This window comes from Xyrauchen texanus, chromosome 6, assembly GCF_025860055.1.
Source record: "Xyrauchen texanus isolate HMW12.3.18 chromosome 6, RBS_HiC_50CHRs, whole genome shotgun sequence".
In the NCBI taxonomy this organism is placed as follows: domain Eukaryota; kingdom Metazoa; phylum Chordata; class Actinopteri; order Cypriniformes; family Catostomidae; genus Xyrauchen; species Xyrauchen texanus.
This window is the reverse complement of record NC_068281.1, coordinates 35,260,596-35,286,936: the sequence shown is the minus strand read 5'-3', so window position 1 is coordinate 35,286,936 and position 26,341 is coordinate 35,260,596. Positions and strand designations below refer to the sequence as shown.

The window sequence follows — 26,341 nt, the reverse complement described above, 5'->3', positions numbered from 1 at the left end:
TTCATCATACACCATCCGAGACAACATCTTGAGGCAGAATAGGCTAAAAATATTGTTAATGTAAAATTAATGTAAAAATAATTTTAATGCGATTAGAATTCAGTCTTAACATGCTCATTAGCACTGGGTAAAATACTGTAGAAACAGGGGTTTTTTTCTATACTTGCTATTATAGAAACGCTTCCAAGCACCAATATCAAAAGGCTTGAAGAGTATTTTTAACCATCACATAAATATTTCAGGGTTAATTAATAAACTGATTACTTAGAGGGGGTCAAAGTTTGGGTGTTTATTGTAACTTCAGCAGTTAGCGTCTGTTGGTAGATGCTATTTGTAACTGTAAAGCAAAAAGCATGTTTCTCTATTGATGGCCACTCAAAAGTAGCTGTGTATTTAGACTAAAGCTGTCAAATGTAAAGTGTTAATGCATTCGATTAATTTTAATTTTTAAACCGTTAAAAAAAAAAAAAATTTTAAAAAGTTTAAACCGTTCATTTTTCTTAATTGTGTTTGTGGTGGTGGGAGCATGCTTGAGCTTATATTTTTTAAATATAATCTGTTGAACAAGTTTGTGCGGCATTTAGAAATTAATTAAGAATGTGTTTTAAATTCCAATTTAGTTCCAGAAGTTCAACTGAGGTATCAAACAAGATATAGAATTTGAGTTAAAAAAAATTATAATTGTTTGAGGTTGATTTACTGTCAAACTCAATTAAATTCAAAATTCATATAACTGCTGTATGTATTACCCATAAGCATGTTATCATACACACAATATATGGGGTATTTCCTGAATCATTAAATGATATTAATAATTATATAATTATCAATTTTATAATAATACATACATGCTTACTGCTTTGTTTGGAAAATGTAAATAAAGCATAATTATTACATTTTGTTTTCTTTCCTAAGAAAGCAATAAATGCATTTTGAAACTAAAGAAAGTATATAGATTAAAACTTCCACACTTTAAAAATCTGTGATTAATCGCGATTAACTATGAAACATTATGCAATTAATTGTGATTACAAATATTTATGCGACTGACAGCACTAATAACAATAAATACGAATAAATGTATTTGCGAGCAAAACTTCTGTATGAAATATGTCTGTGTAATTTATTTAGAACACAGTGTGATCTATCTATTCAAGTAATGTTAACAACAGACCTTATTTTACCCGGTCATCAAAAACCGCTATTCTAAAAAGCCATTGGAAATTCCAGAAGGATCACATGGCTAATTAGACTTCAGGGTTAGTCTACAAATTGACATCATAAGTGTTACCTCCTGATTGGGGATACTGAGGTAGCCGCGGTGGGGTTTGAAGGCTTTGTGTGGTGGGCGGGAAAACATCCAGTTTTTGCTGAAGCTCTGCCCGAATACAGGCTGCAGAAGGAAGTACGGCTTCTCTGAGTAATTCATTACCACCAGAAACAGAGACACTACCACGATCAGACTGCTCACTATCACAGACTTCTTCTATGAGGGAGAGAAGAACAGAAAACATATTGCCATTAGTCTTTCTGTTCATGCTCATGGGCCAAATAATTGACAAGCTAGCAGACAGGGAATGAAATACTGTCAGAACAGAACTGGCAAGTTCACTGCAAGACTGCTAAAGCTAAACGGGTTCATAACAACATCCAAAAGAATCCCTGCAATGTAAGCAAATAGTGTGAATTAACAACATATTCCAGGGAGTAGTTGCTGTAATTTTACTGTAATTTTTACAGTAGTTATTCTAAAATGATTTACAATTAAATGACAACTTTAAACTGTGTAAACTTCAATGTAAAATCACAATGATTTGCTGTGTCTGCATATCAGTAATCTCTTGTATATTTCCAGATTAAATGTAATAACATGCTGTTATCACTTAAGTTCCAAGCAAGCACAAATAAATACATTTTTTAAGTTTTTTTTTTCTGTATCATCTTGGAAAATCTTGCCAATTTTTGTCTGCGTGCTCACAGTAAAGGACTATGGGAATAGAATTGTACCAAATCAATAATATCTTAATAACACACAAAGCAAGATTTCTTTCACAACACTTGTCCTTAAGGTCTAAGCGGTATAAAAACAAATCCACCTTTCCACATCACAATACAACACAATTTGTAGGCATTAAACATTGTAGACGTTCAACTTTTAAAGACCATTTTTTGGGGGCATTTAGAAGATGTCTGTTAGTTTTGAGCTCATCAACATGATAGTGTACTCCTCAAAGTCTACATTTCCCTAATTTATAACTATCAGTAATTCAAAAAGAGTTTACACATATCTGATCGCTGCTTTTTGCAGATGATGATCTTCATGGTAAGGATGCCCCCTGGGCGCCTCCCTAGGGAGGTTTTTCAGGCATGTCCAGCTGGGAGGAGGCCTCGGGCAGGGGCGAAAATTTCATCAAAATGTTGGGGGGGACAATAAACATAACAATTCTCAAGAGCCATTTTTTAAGGGGTTTTTTGTTGTTGCCCCATATGCATTTGTATTATTTTATTTCTTAAACAATTATTTTAAGAATATATCATTATATTATTTACAATACACATATTTTAATGATATTTTAGGGGGGGGACAACCCTCAGATAGGGGGGGTCCTGACCCCCCCCCCCGATTTCCGCCTATGGCCTCGAGGAAGACCCAGGATTAGGTGGAGAGATTACATCTCCACACTGGCCTGGGAATGCCTCGGGGTCCCTCAGTCAGAGCTGGTTAATGTGGCTCGGGATAGGGAAGTTTGGGGCCCCCTGCTGGAACTGCTGTCCCCACGACCCGACTTTGGATAAGCGGTTGAAGATGGATGGATGGATGGATACTTGGAAACTTTTATAATAGCACATCGCATACTGTTTCATGTACTACATTATTTTAAAAGTACACTGTATGCATTGTATATTTCAGTATGTAGTAAGCATTGTTTACAGCAATGATTTTGTCAGGCTGTGATGTTCACACTGGCTATTTTGTTTGCCAAACCTTTTCATGGGATCTTTAATTTTAACAGTAAAAATTGACAAATTGGCAATAATATGAAGCATAACGGCATCTCTTCACATCATGCTCCAGGCTATGTCTGTGTTCTGCAATGTTTGAACACATTACAGGTGCATCTCCATGCAATGGAGACATAAAACCAAAAGCACCCTCTTTTTCTGCTAAGATGTGGATGTCTATATCCTTTGATGTGGTTTGATGGACTGAAATTGTCTTGGGAATAATAGGGTGGCTGTCAGCATACCTGTCTGAGCCAGTGGGGCTCAAATCAGGCACATCAAACATCTCAGGGATAGTATTTGGCTTTACACTTCAGAGGAAGAGATCAAACATTCGTTGATACCATATAAATGACCATTTAAAGCTCAGACTAAGATACTGAATTTCACAAATTGCAAAAATGTTACATCATTATCTTTGTGAGGGTCTCACATTTCTGCCTTGCCATCAGGATCGCTACTAGGATACAAACTTTTTGGGGAACTTGTGTGTTTGTCCCGGAGTGCTCAGACTACTAATTTAATGTCTTTAATTGGTGTAACATGGCTTAATTGTTAAGACAATAAGGTCTAATATAACTATATTATCCAATTATTCCCCATATTAATAATATATTGAAATAAATAAACTGATAACCATTGCATATAATTATAAGATTGATGTGGGCCCTGACAACCTTATTGTTGGTATATTACCTCCATTACTATTAGATGGAGATATCATAACATATAAGATTAAGAACCTAAAATTTGACACAGATGGGAACTGCTTCAAGGAATAATGATATAATATTTAATGATGACAATTATTTCTATTTGACAGAAATTTAATAAGCAATTATACTGCTCTACAACGGCAAAACACAAAATTGAGTAATGACTGAAACAGGTCTCTTATGATCTGTCTGGTGACAGACAAGTTTGTCGAGTTATGTGATAATGCAGTAACTACAAAATCCACATCAATATAATTCAAGCCATTTTTCACAGTTTCAGTGTTAGTTATTGAGTATATGGCCTTTGTGGGATCCTAAAAGGTATTGATATTTTTATCAGTGAAACATGTCAAGTCATTTAGGGAAATATACAGGAATTTAGATGGATGCATGGATGGATGGATAGAAAGTAATGCCATGTCATGGTTATTTTCATGGCAAAACAGAGTAGTTTAAAGTGCAATGACAAACAATAAACACAAAGTTATCACAGCAATTTAAAAGATGTAGACGCAAGGAGACAGACAGCATCTCTCAGCAACACCAAACTAACAACAGGGGAAACAGAAGCAAACATCACGAAAATAACGTATCCAGACATGGTTCCGAATGTATACTCTTCTGACCGCAAGCAAATAAGAAAACGTTTGACGCATGTGCACTACAACTGCTTAGTGATACTCTTTAATTACAGAGGCACAACGGCAGGCACAAGCGCCAACTAGGCACACAGACGAGGACTGTCCACATGTTGAGAAAACCGGACTGTGCTGATGACGAAATTTGAATCACACGTATGAGAGTGATCAGCAACACAAACAACTCAAGTATACTTTGGCCTTTAGACCCGGCCATGCTTTGCATTGAGATCAACGGTGAATGCTTGCAACTGATGTGTGCAATTTCTGCACCACTAGCATCACCAAACGGATTGCAAAAATAAGAACTGTTTTGAAACAGACTTCCGGAACACTCCCTATATTAGTCATTAGTTAGACAAACATATTTATTGAAGCTTTAAAAAAAATGGATACACCTTGAGTTTCATTTTTAACATTTATGTTTTGGCAGATTCTTTCTTACTAAAGTGACTTTAAATAAAATTGAAAATCTGAAAAAGACCAAAGGTAAAACATTAAACATTTTTAAAACACTTTCTAATATCTCTGTTAAATCTTGCAAAACCAGTTCCTTTGCTCACTGCCTTTGTTAAAAGGCTACAATAAGATTATGGACTGCAATTTAATTAGGATTTGACAAGCTTCCAAGTGTCTGAGTCATAGTAACTCCAGTGAGACTGTGATTAAGCCCTAAAGCTCTTCAATACCCAACCAAGAAAGAGAGAAAGGAGGGGAAAAAACATCCATCTGCTTGACCTCATCTGTTCTTATGCAAAGAAGGAATATTAAGAAAATATCCCTCCAACTTGATTTCGATCTCTGGTCACAAATCGTGGTGAAGCAATGTGTCAGATTTGGGGGTGAGGTAAAGGCATCGGGGAGAGCGAGGAATCTGAGAACTTCCATCAGCACAACATATGACACATCTTGTCATTGTATTATCCATCAGGATAATTATCATCGCACAGGCCTTGTGTTCTGCACAATTTCACCCATTTTAGTGGAGAGGAATTACTTAGAAGCAGGCAGAAACAGAAAGAGTGACGAAATATGAGCACAAGTGAGGAAGGGAGAGACAGAAAGAGAGCAGAGAGAGCGAGAGAGAGAGAGAGAGGACAACAGCGCCATCATGATAGGACTATTACTACTTTTTTCAATCCAATTAATTGGACAATTGAGTGACCAGTGTTATCTATATATATATATATATATATATATATATATATATATATATATATATATATATATATACACTTTTTATTTTTACTGAAGACAATATACAAATCATACATCAAAGCTGAGAAAAAAAGAAAAATAGAAGGAAACCAAAATATATATAAAACAGGATGTTAGTTTCAATAACCATATATTTTCAAATATATTCCAAAAATAATATGTATAATTAATTAATTTACATGTATTATTTTATTTCAGATAAAAAAATAAAGAAAGTTAAAACATCACATTCTCATTTAAAGAATTCAATGAGAAAAGATATCACACCTCATATTGTATTAAATTATTATATTCAAAAATGTAAAATCAAGGATCGGAAAAAAACAGCCTATCAATTAAATTGATTAAATATTTTTGAGCAAATTCCATCTATGTTAACATTCCAGATTTGTATTATTATTAATAATAATAATTAAGCTGGTCTCCAATCCTGGCCAGCTAAAGCAGGGGTGGGCAACTATTTTGGTAAAGGGTCCACATCAGGCTTTAAGTAGTGCATTGGGGGCCACATTGTATTCCTTTTGAGATACAATGTTCTACATTGATTTGGTTTTTGTATCTTTTAAGCCCAGAAATAGGTTTGTACTATGTTCTGAGTGTATATGATATGTCTATGCTATGGTTTACTGGATGGTTGCTAAGTCATTGCTATGCATGCGGCTTCTAGGGTGTTTCCTAGTGGTTGCTAGTGCATTGATACTTTAAGGTGGTTTTAATTGCATTGCTATGCTGTTGCTGAGCTTATCTAGGTGGTTGCTACGGTGTTGCTATAGTGTTCTGGGTGGTGTCTTATTGGCTAATGTAAAAAAAGCCCCACCACTAAGTCTTCATGGTATTATAGTCCCTAAGATTAGTCATGTTTTTTATCAAGCGATTTCTCATCCACAACAAAAATGATTAAAGTTCTTGGTGAAAATCACTGTAGATGTTTTGTTGAATTAACATGAGGCCTTGTGCCAACTGCCAACCAATAGAAGTATCCATTACACTCTCTGCGAGAAACCATTTTCCCTTTCAATTTCACCATTTCACCACTCCAATCTCACAGACAGTATATAAAGAGGGGCCATAAAATTCAAGGTTCCTCTCCAGGACTGGACACTGAGCTGGACACATTCTGCTTCTTTTTATGAAGCTTTTTTACAACTGTCTCTGACAGAGAGTTTTACAGTGCTAGAGGTTGCAGCTGACACTGTGGCTAACAAAGCTTTCTCTGTGCTCAGGGCTATTTATAAAGCCACGAAAAAAGACTAATTTCAACAAGTATTGATCTTTGGTCACAGACTGAGAACTGGGCATTACAGGAATCCCATACACTGACTAGAATCATCCTGGCAGCCTAGTAATTATGTGTGATAGAGTGAGAGAGAGAAACTGGATTTCTCCCAGATATAAGGTGGGAAATTAACACATCTGGAGAAGCAAAAACATAGGTGCCATGCTGGGACGCATGCTAATAATGCATGAAGATTGCTGATATAGTGAAATATTTAAGTGCTTCGAGTACAAATTTGCTAATATTAAGCAACTAGCTGATGAGAATCACATTTCACAAGATTACTGGAGATGTGAGGGAAATATCAAGTTGCTAGAGAAACCTACTGAAATGGCTTAGCAAACATCACTATATTATTATTGATAATACAGGGTGAGGATGTGAACAAAGTCCTAAGTATTAGCCTAAACATTAAGGCATCATTTATACTGCATTGTTTGTGAGATACATGAATGTCACATCAATTTGTGTGACTTGTTGTGGGGAGATGTCCTATTACTTTCTAAGTAGTCAGACAAAAGATTTTCAGTCAGATGAAAAATTGTGCATAAAAATCCCATAGATTTAAGAAGGGACTGGAGATATATCCAGCGACCAGACTAGTGGGTGGGCACCCTGAACACTCCTGCAACCTCCCAGAACACCCCAACAACCATCTAAAACATTCCAGAACAACCCAGAACTCCCTGGAAACAACCTAGCAACCACCCAGTATACCCTAGCTAAAGCCAAAACACATCAGCAACCACCCAGAACTCCTTAGCCACACCGTAGCAAGTCTTTGATGGAGGGAAGAGAGACCCCGATGATTTTCTCAGCTGTCCTCACTATCATCTGCAGGGCTTTGCGGTCCGAAACGGTGCAAGTCCCAAACCAGGCAGTGATGCAGCTGCTCAGGATGCTCTCAATAGTCCCTCTATAGAATGTAGTGAGGATGGGGGGCGGGAGATGTGCTTTTCTCAGCCTTCGAAGAAAGTAGAGACGCTGCAGGGCTTTCTTGGTAATAGAGCTGGTGTAGAGTATGCTGACTCGTCGTTCTTGCTGATGAGACCCACCACGGTCATGTCATCGGCCGTGATAAGATGTGCGGGTTGACAATCTGAGATGCGGAGGCAAATGAGATTCGTCCACCACCACCCGGATTGAGGCGAGTCACTATGCCACCACGAGGACTTAGAGCGCTTTGGGAATTCCAAATTGGGGAGAAAAATAAATAAATATATAAATAACTGATTGTTATGGTTTCTATGCTGATACATCCACCACACAGGGGGGAAAAAATCTTATTTTTGCTTATTTTGGTGAGGCAAAAGGCTTATTTTGGACTTGTTTTTCCAGACCAGGTTGCTTGTTTCTCTTGTGAGATCTGGCAACATTGCAATTTGTTTTTCACCCACCCCTTAGTCACTGAATGACCCCCTGTAATGAATAAATACGTTTTTGCTCAGAATAAACTGACATAAAAAAGGTATTTGTTTTTAGTCCCTACTGAGAACCCATTTTTATTATTATATGGGGATTCAATGATTTACCATGGATATTTTTTAAAAACAGAGTGGAAAATTTTAACCATAGAAAGGATCCATTTCAAATTCATCAAACGGATAAAATGATGGATAGAAATGACAGAATCTGGTATTGTTGCTATATCTCTGTTATAGTTCACAGTCAATAAAATAACTTTTTTCTCTGATTGTGTCACTGCCACACAGCTCCTCTTATTAAAGCGTGGGAGAGATGATGGCGCTGCGATAGCAATGCAAGAGACAATAAGCATAAAGGAATCAGATCCCCAAGTTAGAGAAAAAATATTCAGCGCTATCTATTCCTGACTGTTTTACTAAGTTATGACAAAAAAAAATCTTAGCAAATAAATGCATGCATATGACATTTGGAAATTTAATTAAAAAAAGACTGGAATGTAAAAGTGTTTTGAGTTTTCAGAGCATATTTTATCATCCAAAATAATTTATTCCAGAGAAGTTTATATATGCTGTCACAATCTGCTTTTGATGCAATAAATAGAAGATATTATGTATAAAATTCATAATCAATTCACACTCTACATAAGATATTTGTAAATAACTCTGTTTTTTTTAAATAAAGTTGACAATTTTGAAAGCATTTAAACTCAGATTCAGCATCTTATGTCAACTCGATCTGGTTTTGATGAACAGGAAAGAAGCTGTTTAAATATACAGTATAGTTTTTTTAATACAATTCATAGCAATCAATGCAGATATATGACATATGCATGTCTCATCACCACATCAGGAGTTTACAGTGTAAATAGCTTTGTTTTAATGAGAGCTATGTGGTTTTGTTTTCTGAGCTGCTGTTGTTTTGAAAGGTTAAATCACCCAGTCTAACAGTCTCCGATGTTAGCAGTTCGTGGTTTGTTGCAAGACATGTTTTGCTGTTGGTGGAAAAGGGGCATAAGACAATGATTTGGTTGGGTGGGCCAACCTCCCAGGCCCATCCATGGCTATGCTAGTGGTAACATCTTACTTATGACTCCACTATATTCCAGAAAACATGTCGTTCTTCATTATTTATGATCAAATACATATGCTTTTATGCCTAGCAATTGAAAACCTTTGCATTTTTGTGCTTTTTGAAAATTGTTGTGGAATTGTGCTGATTTAAATGTAGAGTGTTATAGCTGGAATAGATGAGGTTTTGTCGAAATTGCAAGAATTATTTGTTATAGTCTATGAAGTATCAGTTAGAATTGATTAGTTAGAGTATTAATTTATTGGTGTCTTGGAGTTACATTAAAGCTTTTGTTGTAATGAAAAATACAACTACTGTAAATACTTTTTCTGACACCTAAAACTATTCTGATAAAATAGCTATTTATAATTTGTTTGGCTGAGCTAGTGAAAATGTGGGAAGGCAAGTTAAAATCTGAACTACTAGCTTTAAAAATCGTTATTGTTCAGGCCTGTACTGGTTTACCTATAAGTAGGTCTGCAATTACTTCATAAATAGAGAATTAAAACTTTTGTTGTACTGACAGTAACCAGTAGAGGGATCCCCTCTCTATATATAACAGCATCAGCAGTGTTCAGTCTCTAGTGGACTTCCCTCAAGCCTCATGAAATGTGAGCTCTTTTTATTCTGCCTGACAAAAAGGTGCAACAAAAGAATCTGGAAGCACAAGAGGCAACTTCTACATCAAGTTAAATGTGCAAAAGTGATTCTGTCAGGGTTGGGTAAAGGAGAAAATTCAGAATGAATAAATACCATTAGGTCAGCAACTGACAATAACTGACAACTGAGTCTAAAAAATGACAAGTGTAGCGCCCCCTAGCGTGTCTAGCTATTATTGTGGAGTGCGCTCCCGAATTCCTATTTTGCAAGAGTTCTCCCTCTCTAAATTAATTAATGCTCTAAAGTAATTCCTTAATACCTATTTGTTAGCAGTTACTTTAATGTCAGATTTTAATTTAATGTAAAGTGGCAATAGTGTCTTTATAACCAAATTAAAGTTAAACACTAATTGTATGCAGCCATCTCAAATCCTTGGTTAACTAGGCTTTTAAAGTTACATTAATATTCCACCCTTTATAAATGACTATCAACACTTTAAGGCAATAAGCATCAAGGTAAAAGTCACTTATATTAGTCAGAATTAATAAACACTGTCACTTTAAACCAGGATACTGTAAACTCAAGGATATTATCTTACATTAGTTATCAAAATGATCAATATCTTAAACCCAATGTAATGCAAAAACTACCACAGAAATACGTTTGAACTATTTACTAGAAAAAATATAGTATGTACATAAAGTTCAAATATCAACAATGCAATTCAAATAAAACACAATTAAATTCCCAAAATCAAAGCTAAACCCCCAAATATAACTAAATGGACACTCAATGAAATAAAATGAATACCCCAACAGTAAGAGGAGGATAAGATGCAGGCCTGTAGTGTTGCTTGGGTGCGAGGAGACTTTAAACACAACGGTCAAGCCGCCGTGGCGCAGAAAAAAACAACAACTCACAGCTGTGGTAGTGCTGCTCGGCGCGTCGTCCTTTAAGCCGCGGCCGCGCGGTGCTCGCTTTGCCGGCAATGGAAACCGTCGTCCGACAGCTATGCAGAGAATGGTTCTGGAGATAAGTGTTTTTTCAGACAATGCACAACAGGGCAACCGAGCAGGATACTCGCGGGCAAAGTCCTCGTAGTTAGATCGTGCTGACTAGCCGTCCACTCTTTTCTCCTCGTGGAAAACTCTAACCGAGTTCTTCAAAACCATAAACTTTCACACTGTAAACTAAGCAAATGTCTGCAACTCACTTTTCGTGCAATATACAATTACATTTACTCACACACACGCATTAAATTGGTGTTTTACCAACTTCTAACGTAAAATTCACAGCACACTTCTCAATCATATCTCTCTCTTTTTTTTCCCGTCCTCCGCGTTTTTTCTCTTCCTCCCTCTCCTCTCACTCCTGATTGGATCTTTCTTTCAGGTACATGAATTTTAACTGACTTAATATTTAACACACATAAATATTTTTTAAAACATTTTTAACAACATGAACTGTACATCTTAGAGAAAATAAACAAAATAAAAATAATCATTTTAGAAAACACTTCACATTCCCATAGGGCTACATCCTCCCCTTACTAAATGTCTAAATGTCCTCATAAGACATAAAACACAATCCCCACATACAACTATGTAGAGTAATGAACTTGTTTGCTCTTTATATGTTATTCATTCATAACTATGAGCTCACAATTATGAACTAAATTGAAACCTAGTGTTTTCCTAGTTTAATAATTACTCCTCTATGAACTATGGTAAGTGGTTGCTCGCTAGACTTTCCAAGTTTATCATAGGTAAGTCTAAACACTGGTTTTATTGGTCTTTTCTCAGTTATTCTTGGTCTGGGTACTCTATTAACTTTTGTTCTAGAGCTCAGTTTTTCTTTAGGTGCACAGACAGAACTTCTTCCAGCATCCAGATCTGTTCCAGAATCATAAGTATCCGAATCTGTCATCCCTTGACCTTCTTCGCTGCGTCTTCCATGTTGGACTCTAGCTCTTCAGCTGACTGCATAGTATTTGGTTCTATGGCGTCTTCATACTGTGAATGCTCTGAGACTCCATTGTACACTTCTCTCCTCTTCAGTAGACGTTCCGCATACTCCCGTATGGTATACTGGTATAATCACACTCCACTTCAGATGAGGAATCAGTCATCTCTGCGACTTCTCTTTGACTCATGATCAGTTGTTTTTGTCTTGTTCGGGTTGAACGGGTTCTGGGTCTCACAGGGTTTTTTCACAGGCTTGCTCCACTGGGATCCTCACAGATTTCCCAATAGGTAAGATGTGGTCACGATGAATTGTTTTACTCCACCTATGCCTCCCTCAGGTCTCACATGGAATACAGGTAAGTTCGGCATCTTTCCTACCACTACATAGGGTATGGAACTCCATCGGTTTTCCAGCTTGTGTTTCCCTTTGAGCCCTAGATTTTTAGGAGAACACGATCTCCTTCCTGTATGTTCTGAAACCTGACCTTTTGATCATAGGCTCTCTTGTTCCTTAAGTGAGCTTTGTCAGCAGCTTGACTAGCCAGCTGATAGGCTCTTTGAAGGTCACGTTTCAGGCTTTCAACGTACTGGAAATGGTTCCTCTCCTCAGTTCCATCTTTTGCCGTTTCAAAGCACAGGTCTACAGGTAGTATAGCTTCCCTACCGAACATTAAGTAGTAAGGAGAGTATCCCGTCGCATCACTTTTTGTGCTGTTGTATGCGTGCACTAATGAGGCTACATGCTGACTCCAGGACATCTCCTTCTCTTGGCCTAACGTAGCCAGTATAGAGAGCAGCGTATGGTTGAAACGCTCCGGCTGGGGGTCCCCTTGAGGGTGATACGGAGTCGTTCGTGATTTCCGTATGCCCAAGGTTGTCAGCAGTTCTCTTATCAGTTTCGACTCAAAATCTCTTCCTTGATCAGAATGAATCCTAACAGGCAGGCCATAGTGAACAAAATACTTTTCAACTAGGATCTTAGCTACAGTCAAGGCTTTCTGATTCTTTGCAGGAAAGGCTTGTGCGTATCTGGTATAGTGATCGGTCACTACCAGCACGTTACTAATGCCTCTGGAATCGGGTTCCATTGACAAAAAGTCAATACAAACAAGGTCCATAGGACCACTGCTGGTGATTTGGTGTAGGGAAGCGGCTTTCTTGGCAGGTGTTTTACGAGTGATGCACAGTCCACAATTCCGCACATATTCTTCTGAATCATGAGCCATTTTTGGCCAGTAGAATCTTGCTCTTAAGAGTTGAGTTACCCTCTCCACACCTAAGTGGCCCATGTCGTCATGAAGAGAGTGCAACACCACTTCTCTGAACTCTCAGGCAGCACAAGCTGTAGTGCCTCCTCTGCCGCTTTCTTGCTTGCTCTGTACAGCAGTCCATCTCTCATCACAAGTCTGCCAACTTCCCTCTTCATCAATAGCATCTCTGGGTCTAAGTCTTTGTTGCTAGGCCAGACTCCCTGTTTCACTGCCTCAATCACACGTCCGATCACAGCATCCCTCTTCTGTGCAGTCATCAAGTCCGCTTTTGATAGTTGCTCCAGCGAGCTTAAGTGTAAGTGAGACGGAAAGGCATACACTTCTGGAATACAGGCTGGGGAAGCTCCTAATTGTTCCACATATTTGGGAGATGAATTTGGGGATACATCCACTCCTACCAGCCGACATATGGACTTCACTACGTTCTGCGACATGTCATCCCACTCCCCATCTTCAGGTATGTTGCGAGACAGCAAGTCAGCATCAATGTTTGCTTTTCCAGGCCTATACTTTACGTCAAAATCATAGGTGGCCAGGGCTGCAAGCCAACGATGACCCGTCGCATTCAGTTTGGCAGTGGTAAGCACGTAAGTCAACGGGTTATTATCGGTGCGTACAGTGAACTTTGCTCCATAGAGGTAGTCGTGAAATTTATCAACGACAGCCCACTTCAACGCAAGGAACTCTAGCTGATGTACAGGGTATCTCTGTTCAGGAGAGCTCAACTTTCTTCTGGCGAACGCCACCGGTCTTAACCCTTCTGGATGTTCCTGATAGAGTACGGCACCGAGCCCATTGAAACTTGCATCTGTGTGTAGGACATATGGCTTGTTGGCATCAGCAAATGACAGTACAGGTGCCTTGAGCAGACACTGAATGATACGATTGAATGCATCCGTGCAGGACTGATCCCATCGGTCACTGAATGGTTCTGAGTCTTTAAAATACTTCTTGGTCTTGTCCGAAACTTGCTTTCTACCACGCTGAGTGGGTGCATAGCCCTTTGTCAGTTCTGTGAGGGGCCTAACGATCGCAGAGTAGTTTGCTATAAAGCGTCGATAATATCCACAGAAACCTAAAAAAGACCGCAGTGACTTAAGGTCTGTGGGCTTAGGCCACCTAGCGACTGCCTCTAACTTTTCAGGGTCAGTAGCAACACCATCAGCGGACACTATGTGACCCACATACTTGACCCTGGGTTGACAAAATTGACACTTATCAAGGGACAGTTTTAGCCCTACCTCTTCTAGCCTATCTATCACTCGCAGGAGACGTTCTTCGTGTTCTTCTAATGAACGTCCAAAGACTATGAGATCATCTAAATAAACTAACACCTGAAGGAGATTCATATGGCCGACAGCTTTCTCCATAAGTCTTTGGAACGTCGCAGGTGCTCCTGTTATGCCCTGAGGCATCCTTTCAAATTGGAAAAATCCAAGGGGACAAATGAAGGCGTTTTTTTCTTTGTCCTCCTCTGCCATGGCTATCTGGTAGTAGCCGCTACGTAAATCAAGGACAGAAAACCATTTGCTCCCAGCTAAACAATCTAACGCATCGTCTATGCGAGGAGTCGTGTACTGGTCTGGAACCGTACGCCTATTAAGGGTCCTATAGTCAATGCACATTCGGATACGCCCAGTTTTCTTTCTGGCTATCACAATTGGTGATGCATACTGGCTACGAGACTCCTTAATTATACCAGCCTTCATCAACTCTTGCAAGTGCTGATGAACATCGTCAATATCTGCTGGAGCTAAACGTCTTGAACGTTCTCTAAATGGCTTTGCGTCAGTCATCCTGATATGGTGTTCCACATCCTTTGCCAGGCCGACATCCCATTCATGCAATGAGAATACATTTGCTCGCTCACATAACTTTTGACAGAGTCGGCTTTCCATTGTGGTGGTATGGGCGAGTCGCCAAACTGAATCAGTTGAGGGTTTAACTCTGTTGGTACAGTTACAGCCTCGTTTTCGACTTTCAGAGATGGAACAACTGGATCAGCGTGACACAGCTGGCCTAAGACAGTTCCAACTGGGATGACTGTGTCTTTCATGGACTCATTCTGGATAAGGACCGTGAGGTGATCATCCACTGCAATACCATGCACCGACCATAGCCTGCAGCAGTACACCGGATGGTAATGGAGCGGTGGGTGATGCCTCAACCATCAACATGTCTTTTCCCAGGGGCCTTTTCAACTCCACTTCACAGATGGCACAGCATTCGCCACCAGGATGTAAGGTTAGTGAGCCTGGACCCATCCACTTCACCAGTGCAATTTCATCCTCTTCACCCTCAGTGGTTGGTTGTTCTGCGTGAACAATGGAGTTCTTTTCCTTTATGCCAAGGGTCTGGGCAATGTCCACTCCTGTGGTCTCTCGGCAGAGCATGGACAGTCTCTGGAACAGGTTTGCATTTGTGCCAAGGATCACAGGGGTCTTTTCAGGACTTTGTGGACTTGGGCAAATAAGAGCAAGGACGGAAAGTGTCTCCTTTGAACCTGTGACCTTCTCTGGAAACTCCATTTCAACTACGACATATCCCAAGTAGGGGTAACTGGTGTCGCTTAAACCCCATATCGCCAACCCTGACACTGGCTGGATTGGGACATCAGGTAAGTGGTGCTTGTACCAGGTCTCGAATATGATGGTGATTTGAGAGCCGCTATCAAGAAGTGCATCGCAGTGCTGGCCATTTATCTTCACTGGAATGATTGAACAGGGCCCGATAAGCCCTTGAGGAATGCCTCTTTCAAGGGTGGTTACTTCACTTTTCTTAGCTAAGCACACTGTGTGACTACCGCCTGATGCTTGAGAAGATGGATCACCCTGTTTAGCTTTCTTTAGAGCGTGTATTAGCTTTTGAATCACTTTGGCTTGATTCTCTGCATTCTGGCATTTGGCGGAGTAATGGCCGTTTCACCACAGCTGATAACAAAAGTTCCCATCTGAGTCGTTAGATGTTGGCTTTCTATTATCATTATGGGCTTGCCTTGATGCCTCTACTCGAAGACCTGAAGTAGGGGATTCAGAAACTTTAAGCTTATGGCCTGTCATTTGTTTTTGCAGGTTTTTCACTTGTTTTCTCAAAACAGCTACTTCACTATCAGCCCGGCTTCTGGGGTGGGCATCTTTGTCATTGACACAGGTCCTTTGCTATCTACTACAACCTGGCTAGGCAAAGTACTCATGGCCGTGAACATTGACTTGAGTTCTTGAATTTCTGTTCTCAAAAGCTCAACATCATCCTGTCTACTGCCTGTAGCAAGGTTTGTGTGAACTCTCTGGACAGAGGTGTTCAGCTTCCTCCTTGATGACGCGTACTCTTCTTCACTCCTGATCTCACTCAGCAGCTCCAAGAATGATGGAGGGTTTTCCTTCCTTTCCCTGAGTTTGAGCGAGAACAGCATCATATCGGAGTGGACAGCACCTCTCAGCAGCTGCTCCACTCGAGCACGGTCAGCACGGCTTGTAGGGAGACCTCCGCGATGCACCACCTGGGTCAGCGACAATTCTATGCGCCTAAGAAAGTCAGACAACCTTTCCTTTGGCTGCTGCTGTAGCAATCAAAAGGCAAAATACAGGTCCTCGCCTGTTTCAGCAGACCCAAAAGCACTCTCAATGGCCTCTAAGCACAGAGCTGGTCTAACCTCTGGATCAGCAGTTCGCACAGCCTTTACTACAGCTAGCGCTGGGCCTTTCAGACTTTCCATGATACGTCGTCGTTTCTCCTTAGTGGAACACTCGCTTTCCTCGACCATCAGGCGTGCATGTTCCAACCAATGCTCAAGAGACTCTTCTCCAACTGGTGTTGGCAAAGTACCTGAGAACACTCTCAGACGACGCTAACTGCTGTTGTCACCTGATGGTTTCCCCATCTTATTCAACAAATCACCCACTGCACAAATAATAGACTCTGCTGAGCCACTCTCTGGTGGTTCTTCCAACAAACTCTTTAACGGGTGAGGAGCAGGACTTTCAGAAGCATTAACAATCATCCAATTTTTCATCCTGCCTTCTGGCAACAGTTCAGGAGGGACTTTGGTGGGGTCCACCGTCTCTTTACACTCGCATAGCACTTTGTGACTATCCATCTTCAAACTAACTGTCCGCCCTCTCACTCGCACTCGCCCCAAGGCTTTGGTGGTTCCCAGGGCTTCTTCAATCTGGGCATTCGCAACATCTTCTGGAATCAGTACCATGAGTGAATGAGCATCATCCAACTCTTCTCTTCTGCACCAGTCTTTGAGCTCTTGAACTAATTCTGCAGTGATACTCTTAGCCTCCATTCTCTTTTTTTTCTCAGTAAACTGGCTTAATTTCTTTGAAAAAACTAACAAAAATGTAACGGCTACTGCTAACGGCTATTAGTATCAAATTACAAATTAGTTGACTGCATTAATGATCCCGGACGAGCCCCCATTTTATGTAGCGCCCCCTAGCGTGTCTAGCTATTATTGTGGAGTGCGCTCCGCGAATTCCTATTTTGCAAGAGTTCTCCCTCTCTAAATTAATTAATGCTCTAATGTAATTCCTTAATACCTATTTGTTAGCAGTTACTTTAATGTCAGATTTTAATTTAATGTAAAGTGGCAATAGTGTCTTTATAACCAAATTAAAGTTAAACACTAATTGTATGCAGCCATCTCAAATCCTTGGTTAACTAGGCTTTTAAAGTTACATTAATATTCCACCCTTTATAAATGACTATCAACACTTTAAGGCAATAAGCATCAAGGTAAAAGTCACTTATATTAGTCAGAATTAATAAACACTGTCACTTTAAACCAGGATACTGTAAACTCAAGGATATTATCTTACATTAGTTATCAAAATGATCAATATCTTAAACCCAATGTAATGCAAAAACTACCACAGAAATACGTTTGAACTATTTACTAGAAAAAATATAGTATGTACATATAGTTCAAATATCAACAATGCAATTCAAATAAAACACAATTAAATTCCCAAAATCAAAGCTAAACCCCCAAATATAACTAAATGGACATTCAATGAAATAAAATGAATACCCCAACAGTCAGAGGAGGATAAGATGCAGGCCTGTAGTGTTGCTTGGGTGCGAGGAGACCTTAAACACAACGGTCGCTTCGCGCCGTGGCGCAGAAAAAAAACAACAACTCACAGCTGTGGTAGTGCTGCTCGGCGCGTCGTCCTTTAAGCCGCGGCCGCGCGGTGCTCGCTTTGCCGGCAATGGAAACCGTCGTCCGACAGCTATGCAGAGAATGGTTCTGGAGATAAGTGTTTTTTCAGACAATGCACAACAGGGCAACCGAGCAGGATACTCGCGGGCAAAGTCCTCGTAGTTAGATCGTGCTGACTAGCCGTCCACTCTTTTCTCCTCGTGGAAAACTCTAACCGAGTTCTTCAAAACCATAAACTTTCACACTGTAAACTAAGCAAATGTCTGCAACTCACTTTTCGTGCAATATACAATTACATTTACTCACACACACGCATTAAATTGGTGTTTTACCAACTTCTAACGTGAAATTCACAGCACACTTCTCAATCATATCTCTCTCTTTTTTTTCCGTCCTCCGCGTTTTTTCTCTTCCTCCCTCTCCTCTCACTCCTGATTGGATCTTTCTTTTGGGTACATGAATTTTAACTGACTTAATATTTAACACACATAAATATTTTTTAAAACATTTTTAACAACATGAACTGTACATCTTAGAGAAAATAAACAAAATAAAAATAATCATTTTAGAAAACACTTCACATTCCCATAGGGCTACACAAGGATAAAGATCCAATAAATGTATATTGCAGTCACTTGGTGTCACTTTGGGAAACAGAGTCTGCTAAATGGCCACTAATTGTCTCTATCTCTAAAACCCAATTTAAAACTCAGAAAGGTCTCTTTTCTCATTTAATTTGAAATAAATTGGGTCTGCAATTTAAATGTCTTCATTAGAGCATTTTTTTGGCCTATTGTAATTCCAGCTCATGTGCTTTACTGCATTAATGTATTTATATTTTAGATGTTAAAATAATTTATTGTATCTCAGATACAAATACAGCTACGGGCATGCAGCCGCTGGCTCCTGGACGGGGCCCCGCCTGCGTTGGCACATCAGCTGCCTTGAGATGTTGGCTGTACTCCTTGCCCTGCGGAGGTTTCTCCTGCTGATTCAGGGCAAGCACGTATTGATCCGTTCAGACAGCACAGCCACGGTAGTGTACGTAAATCGCCAAGGCAACGTACGCTCCTGCTACATGTCACAACTCGCCCGCCATCTCCTCCTTTGGAGTCAGCCGTGACTCAGGTCGCTGCTCGCCACTCATATCCCTGGCGACCGACAGGTCTCGCCCAGGGGAGAGTGGAGGCTCCACCCCAGGTGGTCCAGCTGATTTGGGGCCGCTTCGGCAGGGCACAGATAGACCTCTTTGCCTCCCATGACAACTCCCACTGCCCGCTCTGGTTCTCCCTATGGAGGCCCCTCTCGGCACAGACGCGCAGGCACGCAGCTGGCCCCGGGGGCTGCGCAAGTACGCATTTCCCCCAGTGAGCCTTCTTGCACTGGTGCTGTGCAAGGTCAGGGAGGACGAGGAACAGGTCACCTTGGTGGCTCGTTATTGGCCCACCCGGACCTGGTTCTTGGATCTCACGCTATTGCAAATTCCCCTGAGGAAGGACCTCCTTTCTCAGGGACGGGGCACCCTCTGGCACCCACGCCCAGACCTCTGGAATCTCCACGTCTGGCCCCTGGATGGGTCGCGGAAGACTTAAGTGGTCTACCACCTGCAGTCGTAGACACAATCAGCCAAGCCAGAGCTCCCTCTACCAGGCAACTTTACGCCCTCAAGTGGTGTCTGTTCGCAAATTGGATCTGTCCAGCTCAAAGCCCTCTCCTTGAAGACGGCCCTCCTGATCGCGCTCGTTTCCATCAAGAGGGTTCGGGACCTGCAAGCGTTCTCTGTCAGCGACACTTGCCTGGAGTTCGGTCCGGCAGATGCTCACCTCATCCTAAGACCACGACCAGGCTACGTGCCCAAGGTTCCTATGACCCCCCTTCAGGGTTTAGGTTGTGAACCTGCAAGCGAAGCTGCCCCGGGAGGAGGCAGACCCAGCCTCTTCGTCGTTGTGTCTGGTATGTGCTTTGCGTACCCATGTGGACCACTTGCAGGGCTCTAGATGCTCTGACCAGCTCTTTGCTTTGGCAGATGGCGGAAAGGGAACCCCGTCTCCAAACATAGGTTAGCTCATTGGGTTGTTGACGCTATTTCCCTAGCCTATCACACCTATGCCGTGCCCCCCCTTGCGGGTTCGAGCACACTCTACGAGAAGTGTGGCATCCTCGTGGGCACTGGCCCACGGCACCTCTTTAGTAGACATCTGCAGAGCGGAGGGCTGGGCAACACCCAACACCTTTGCTAGGTTCTACAACCTCAGGGTTGAGTCGGTCTCGTCCCGTGTTTTGGCAGGTCCGAGCCGGTAGAACTCGGTAATACGGAACAACCAACCGGGTGTTCTTCTTGCACTTCACCAAGCTGATCCAGTGTGCCTTCTTTCCCAGGTGAGCCAGCAATCTCTCGCTTCCTGGATGCTCTCCCTCCCTAGCACTCTGGCTGCAGATTCAGCGGAGGAATTCACAGCCAGACCCACCACGAGTCGAGTGCTCCGTGTTGGGCTACAACTCCCTGTGATGTATTATCCATGGTAAGGTCCCCCCACTGGCAGGACCCACGTCACCCTGGGGCATTCCTCGCTGGAGTGAGAAAAGGCGCGGCTGGCCGGATGGCTCCCATGCAAGTCATGTCGCCTGTTTCCGTACAGGTATGGGGAACCTAAGAGCGGTATATGACACCTTTTATTGGGGGCGTTGGGGAGGGTTTCATGCAGCCTGCTTCTAGCACTCAACAGCCTGCTTGAACCTGGCTCGGCAGCCACGTAGCATGGGGTAGTGCATGGCAAGTGGGACTCCTTGTGTCAGTACAACTCGGATTTCAAAGACATTAGTCATTAATCTTACAGTTCTAACAAAATCTTTGTTTAAACACTGACACTTAACACTTACATGGTTTACTAATTTTAAACTATGACTTGCACTATACATAAGTAATATTGACATTATATTCATGCTGTTAGCCAGAGGGGAACTGGTCCCCACAGTGAGTCTGGTTTCTCCCAAGGTTATTTTTCTCCATTAACCAACATCTTATGGTGTTTTGTGTTCCTTGCCACTAAATATAATTATTATTGAATTTTATATACAATTTAAAATCACACTTAATTAAACTACACAATGAAGACTCTTAAGATATTAAAGATACAATTTAATTTTCTGTTAATGCCGGATCTTCTGTAAAGCTGCTTTGAAACAATGTGTGTTGTGAAAAGCGCTATACAAATCAAAATTACTTGACTTGATGACCACCAAAATGAAAATATAAGGAAGAAAATTGTGATAATTTTCTCTATTGGTAGGTGTGGCATGCTAAATTTTTTAATACATACAGCCACTTACAATTGAATGTTCTCCTACTCTTACAAGAATGAACTGTTTAGCATTTAAAAGGCTCTCAAGAAACCAGGTCACTGCAGATCTAATCCCGATGATATGACACAGCACTGTAGTGCTATGAGCCAGCATGTCACAAATTCACCACAGATAATCACTTGATCCTCCCCCACCCAACCCAGCTCATCATGGAGAATTAAAACTATATTATATAACTATAGAGTAGAAGACCAGATAATGTGGCTTTCAATATGGAAATGGCATAAAATGAGCTCATGGGTTACCCTTTCTCACTCCAAACTGATCACACTGTGAAATCGGCAACAGTAGGCCAAAACATTCTGCTACTGAAATCGCTCTGTGCTTACCGAAATTCAAATCGTTGCCCCCAGTGGCTGAAGCTGGAAGTGTTTTTGAATGTATGGCACATGTAAGCTCCAATTTCTGGGTAAAATGTTCACAGAGTGGCACCAAAATCAAGTTGTATTTAGTTAATGTGAGAATGTTATACGGTCAACAGAAATGCATATTTTATTCAATCTACCCCCTTACCAAAATCCCAAACATAAACCTAACTGTCATTGGGGTAAATATGTAATTTCAGTGTGAAAATGCAACGTTCGAATCGCTTCCAGGTTGCCCCGGAGGCTGCTCTCTCAATGCACTATTAATAGAACTGAAGGAAAATGTGTTCACGCTTGAATTGATGCAAAAATATCTAATGGGAGATAGCGTTTGTAAGTAATTTGGCTAAATGAGGTTGATTTGAGGTGCATGTCGATTTCCTGTGTGATTTCATGTCCACACTCTGTCTATTTGTTTTCCTAACATTTCTTGCTTCAATGTCAAACACCCACATACAATAATTTTTGCCAAATTTTGAAATCTCGCTTGCTACAGTTGACAGAGCCAATGATTTATGTGCTGTTCTCCAAGCCCAAGATAATGTCTGTCAGCTCTGTGGGTGATTATTGTGAATACTGAGCTTTTCACTGACACTGTGCACTTAAAAGAATTGCACTCCAATTATTCCTGCTGTGGGTTACACAAAAAGGTTCTCATCTGCTGATGTACTTCTTTGGCTTCATATTTCGAATGACCTGGAACTTTGCCCGGCCACATATATCAGCTCAGTTGCTGCCTCGGGAAATTATCGTGGCGCATTTAGATCTGGGACATTGTGTACTTGAGGTAGCTACCCAGCAATGACCATCTGTTTCAGGAAATAGCTACTCTGACAGAGAAATACTAAGCCAGAACTGGCAATATTTTATCTGGGAATGCATTGGATTTACCACCAAATACTTTTTACATCTTTTTGATCCTTCCTCCCTATGACAGGAAAAACAGAAATAAAACATTCTAATGAACAAGAAGGTATTTAAGCAAGTATACCTGAGAGTACAATGTAAGGGCCAAGTCAGTCTTGATTTGCATGTTAGAGAGAACTGTTTGACTTAAGAGCTTAAGTCAAAAAATGTACTTTCTGTCATCATTTTGTCACCATCATGTTATAAACCTGAACACAAAAGGTGAATAATTAAGGATTTATAAAACACACAATGTGAGAGGGCGGGGCCGGGTCATGATTCACACACCCGGCCCTCCACCCTGTCACACACAGAAATCCATATGACTTGTGAGCTGTACTCCAAGACTAACCGTACATTCACACCAGAGGCGGCGAGAGCGTCAAATCGACCGGAAGTCATTCATTTTCAATGACAGCCAGCGTCTCTCGGCGGCGAGAAGCGGCGTGGCGAGTCTTGGGCGGCGTGGGTGTCAGATGGAAGTTCAAGTGCAGTCAACATTATGGTAATGAGCTTTGACGCGGTTCGGCGGCAACCAATTGGAATATAGAAGTGCTCCGCTCTAGAGAAGTCTAGAGAACACAACCGTGTAAACTTTGGTTCCCACCAAACATTAGTTCCGTAGATAAAATGGAGGAGAAACTAATTATTGCCGTGACGGGTTTCCCTGTAATATATGATCTGTCCCTGTTTGCTTACAGGGATATAAAACAACCAAGACCACAGTTATTATTACAAATGTATTTTATTTTGATAACAAACAACTATAATTTTAATTTCTTATTTTCACATTTTAAAGAGTTCATGAGGATATATGCTATTTGTGATAGGTCGGTAAATGGTCGACATGTCTGGATGTTTAAATTGCGGCCCCTTTAAATATAGTTCACAAAACAAAGCATTCTGAACAAACGTTGCCGCCTATTTCAACTACGTCAGAGCGTCCACGAGCGTCGAAGGCAGGGCAGCCAGAGCGAATTTTGACGCTCTCACCGCTTCTGGTGTGAACGTACAGTAATAAAGTCATTTGATAGCTTTGTGTGAGAAACTGATCAAATCTAAGTTGTTGTTCACTGTAAAACTTTCCATCCAAGATGCATTTGGCATCAAATGGCCTTTTTGTGCAACACATACATATATAGGTCAATTCAGAGTTAAAATTTTGGCCTGTTCACCACATAAAAGCTATCATATGGCATAGGAAGACCAGACTACTTTGCAGAAGCAATACAATCTACTTTTATTATATCCTAAACACATATTAATGTCACTGAGTTTGAAAAGCCTCATTCCCCTTTCATTATATTGAAAAGGGTGGCCAGGATATTACTTAAAAATGTGCCTTTTATGTTGCACAGAACAAAAAAAATGTCATACAAGTGTGAACAACCTGGGGGTGAATAAATAATGACAGAATCGTCATTTTTGAGTGAACTTTTCCTTTAAAGACTAAAAAGAACCAGATCCACAAGCCGAATCTGCTGTCTCAGACAACTTGTATCTTCTCAGATAGATAGCGGAGAGGTTCATGCTTGAAAAACCACAACATCTGGATTCAGGATGGAAAATGCACTTTTTAAATATCCTACCTCTGGAGCTTTACAAACTTTTTCTTTAAAAAAAAATGCATCTCTGTATCAGTGAATTACTTGAATTACTATAACAAACATCTCAAGTCTACACTGTAAACCCAAATAAGTTAGCAGGTAATCAGTTACATTTAATTACGTTAATACTATTTTATATTAATTACTAGTTTAAGTAAGCAAAACTGTGAGATTCTGATTTTGTGCTACTCCTGCATATTTATTGCTCTTAACTTGAAATATTGAGCAAGCTAACTCATAATTTTTTATGGTAATCAACTTAAATTTAACAAGTAATCTCAACTTAAATTGAAACCAATCTAGAACTATTCAATTTAGTGACTCGATTCTTTTGAGTCTGTTCACTCCCCAGGAAGTCCTGTAAGTGTGTCTGTTTTTAGGCAAATTTTTCGCTTCTTAATCAAATTCTGGTAAAATACACCTCCGACGCTATACTAAACACATTATAAGTGAAACGAACATTGAACATTTACATCTGAGATGTTGTTCATGAGTAGCGCTCAAATATTGCGCACCGCTGTGAAGGCTAAAAATACCCGCAAGTGTGTGTGTAAACAGAGCACTGCCACTCATTGACGCTCTGGAGCTGCGTGTGCATTTTATATATTTACTTATAAAGCACAGCCTTTTGTGATACAGAGAGCTATCACACATCTTCAAGTGGCTTTGAATAAAATGCATGAGTCATATGAACTACTTTAATTGTGTTTTTATGGTTCTTTTATATTATTTTTTATGATTCTAAAAATGAGTGATTCTACCTGCACGTTTCTTCACTCTTCACTCATACAGGTCTTGGAGGGTGGGCAGGGGTGCACCAATCATCCTCTCAGCAGTTCTGAATGTCTGTTGTAGTTTCCTTCTGTCTGATTTGGTGGCTGAACCAAACTAGACAGTTATAGATGTACACAGGGCAGACTCAATAATGACCAAAGAGATCTGTGTCAGCAGCTACTGTCACAGGTAGAACTTCCTCAGTTGGTGAAGGAAGTACAACCTCTGCTGACCCTTTACACAATGAAGACTCTCGGGTCCTGAGAGATGGTAGAGCCCTGCAACCTGAATGACTCCACTGCTGCCACAGTGCTGTTCAGGATGGTGGGGTTAGGGGGAGTGCGGGGGGATTTCTACTGAAGTCCACTATAATCTCCACTGTTTTGAGTGTGTTCAGCTCAAGGTTGTTGTGACCGCACCAGTCAGCCTGCTGACCAACCTCCCATTTGTATGCAGACTTGTCACTGTCACGAATGAGGCTGATGATTATGGTGCCATCTGCAAACTTCAGGTCCTTGACAGTAGGATCTTTTGCAGTTTTATTCACCAAAGTGCCATTCAACTGATCACAATTTATAGTCGGAATATTCATAACGTGAACAATTACAATTTGAAAAAAAAAAAAATATTCTACTTAAACTACTTCAAAGAGTTCTCATCAAAAAAATCCTCCACATGCTGCAATGACAGCTTTGCAGATCTTTGACATTTTAGCTGTCAGTTTGTCCAGAGCACTTGCCATAGATGTGACTATCTTGTCGGACACTTCTCACACACCTTAGAGTCTAGCTGCTCCAACAAATGCTCCATGGGTTTAAGATCAATAACACTCTTTTCCAATGGTCTGTTGTTCAATATCTGTGTTTCTTTGCACACTATTTGTTTTTTTTTGTTTTTTTTTTCAAAAGTGTCTTTTTCTTTGCAATTCTTCTCATAAGTCTTCTCTTTACTGTTGTACATGAAACTGTTAGCTGAGGACA

The 26,341-nt window shown here is 40.6% G+C and overlaps 1 protein-coding gene across 1 annotated transcript in view; it reads right to left on the bottom strand.

Annotated features, from left to right (window-relative positions):
- The window catches only part of LOC127644608 (alpha-N-acetylgalactosaminide alpha-2,6-sialyltransferase 3-like), a 131,501-nt gene that overhangs the window by 96,219 nt on the left and 8,941 nt on the right, over window positions 1-26,341 (bottom strand). The window contains exon 2 of the mRNA XM_052127871.1: window positions 1,292-1,486. Coding sequence (XP_051983831.1) covers window positions 1,292-1,486 — 195 coding nt within the window. The remainder of the gene's footprint in view (window positions 1-1,291; window positions 1,487-26,341) is intronic.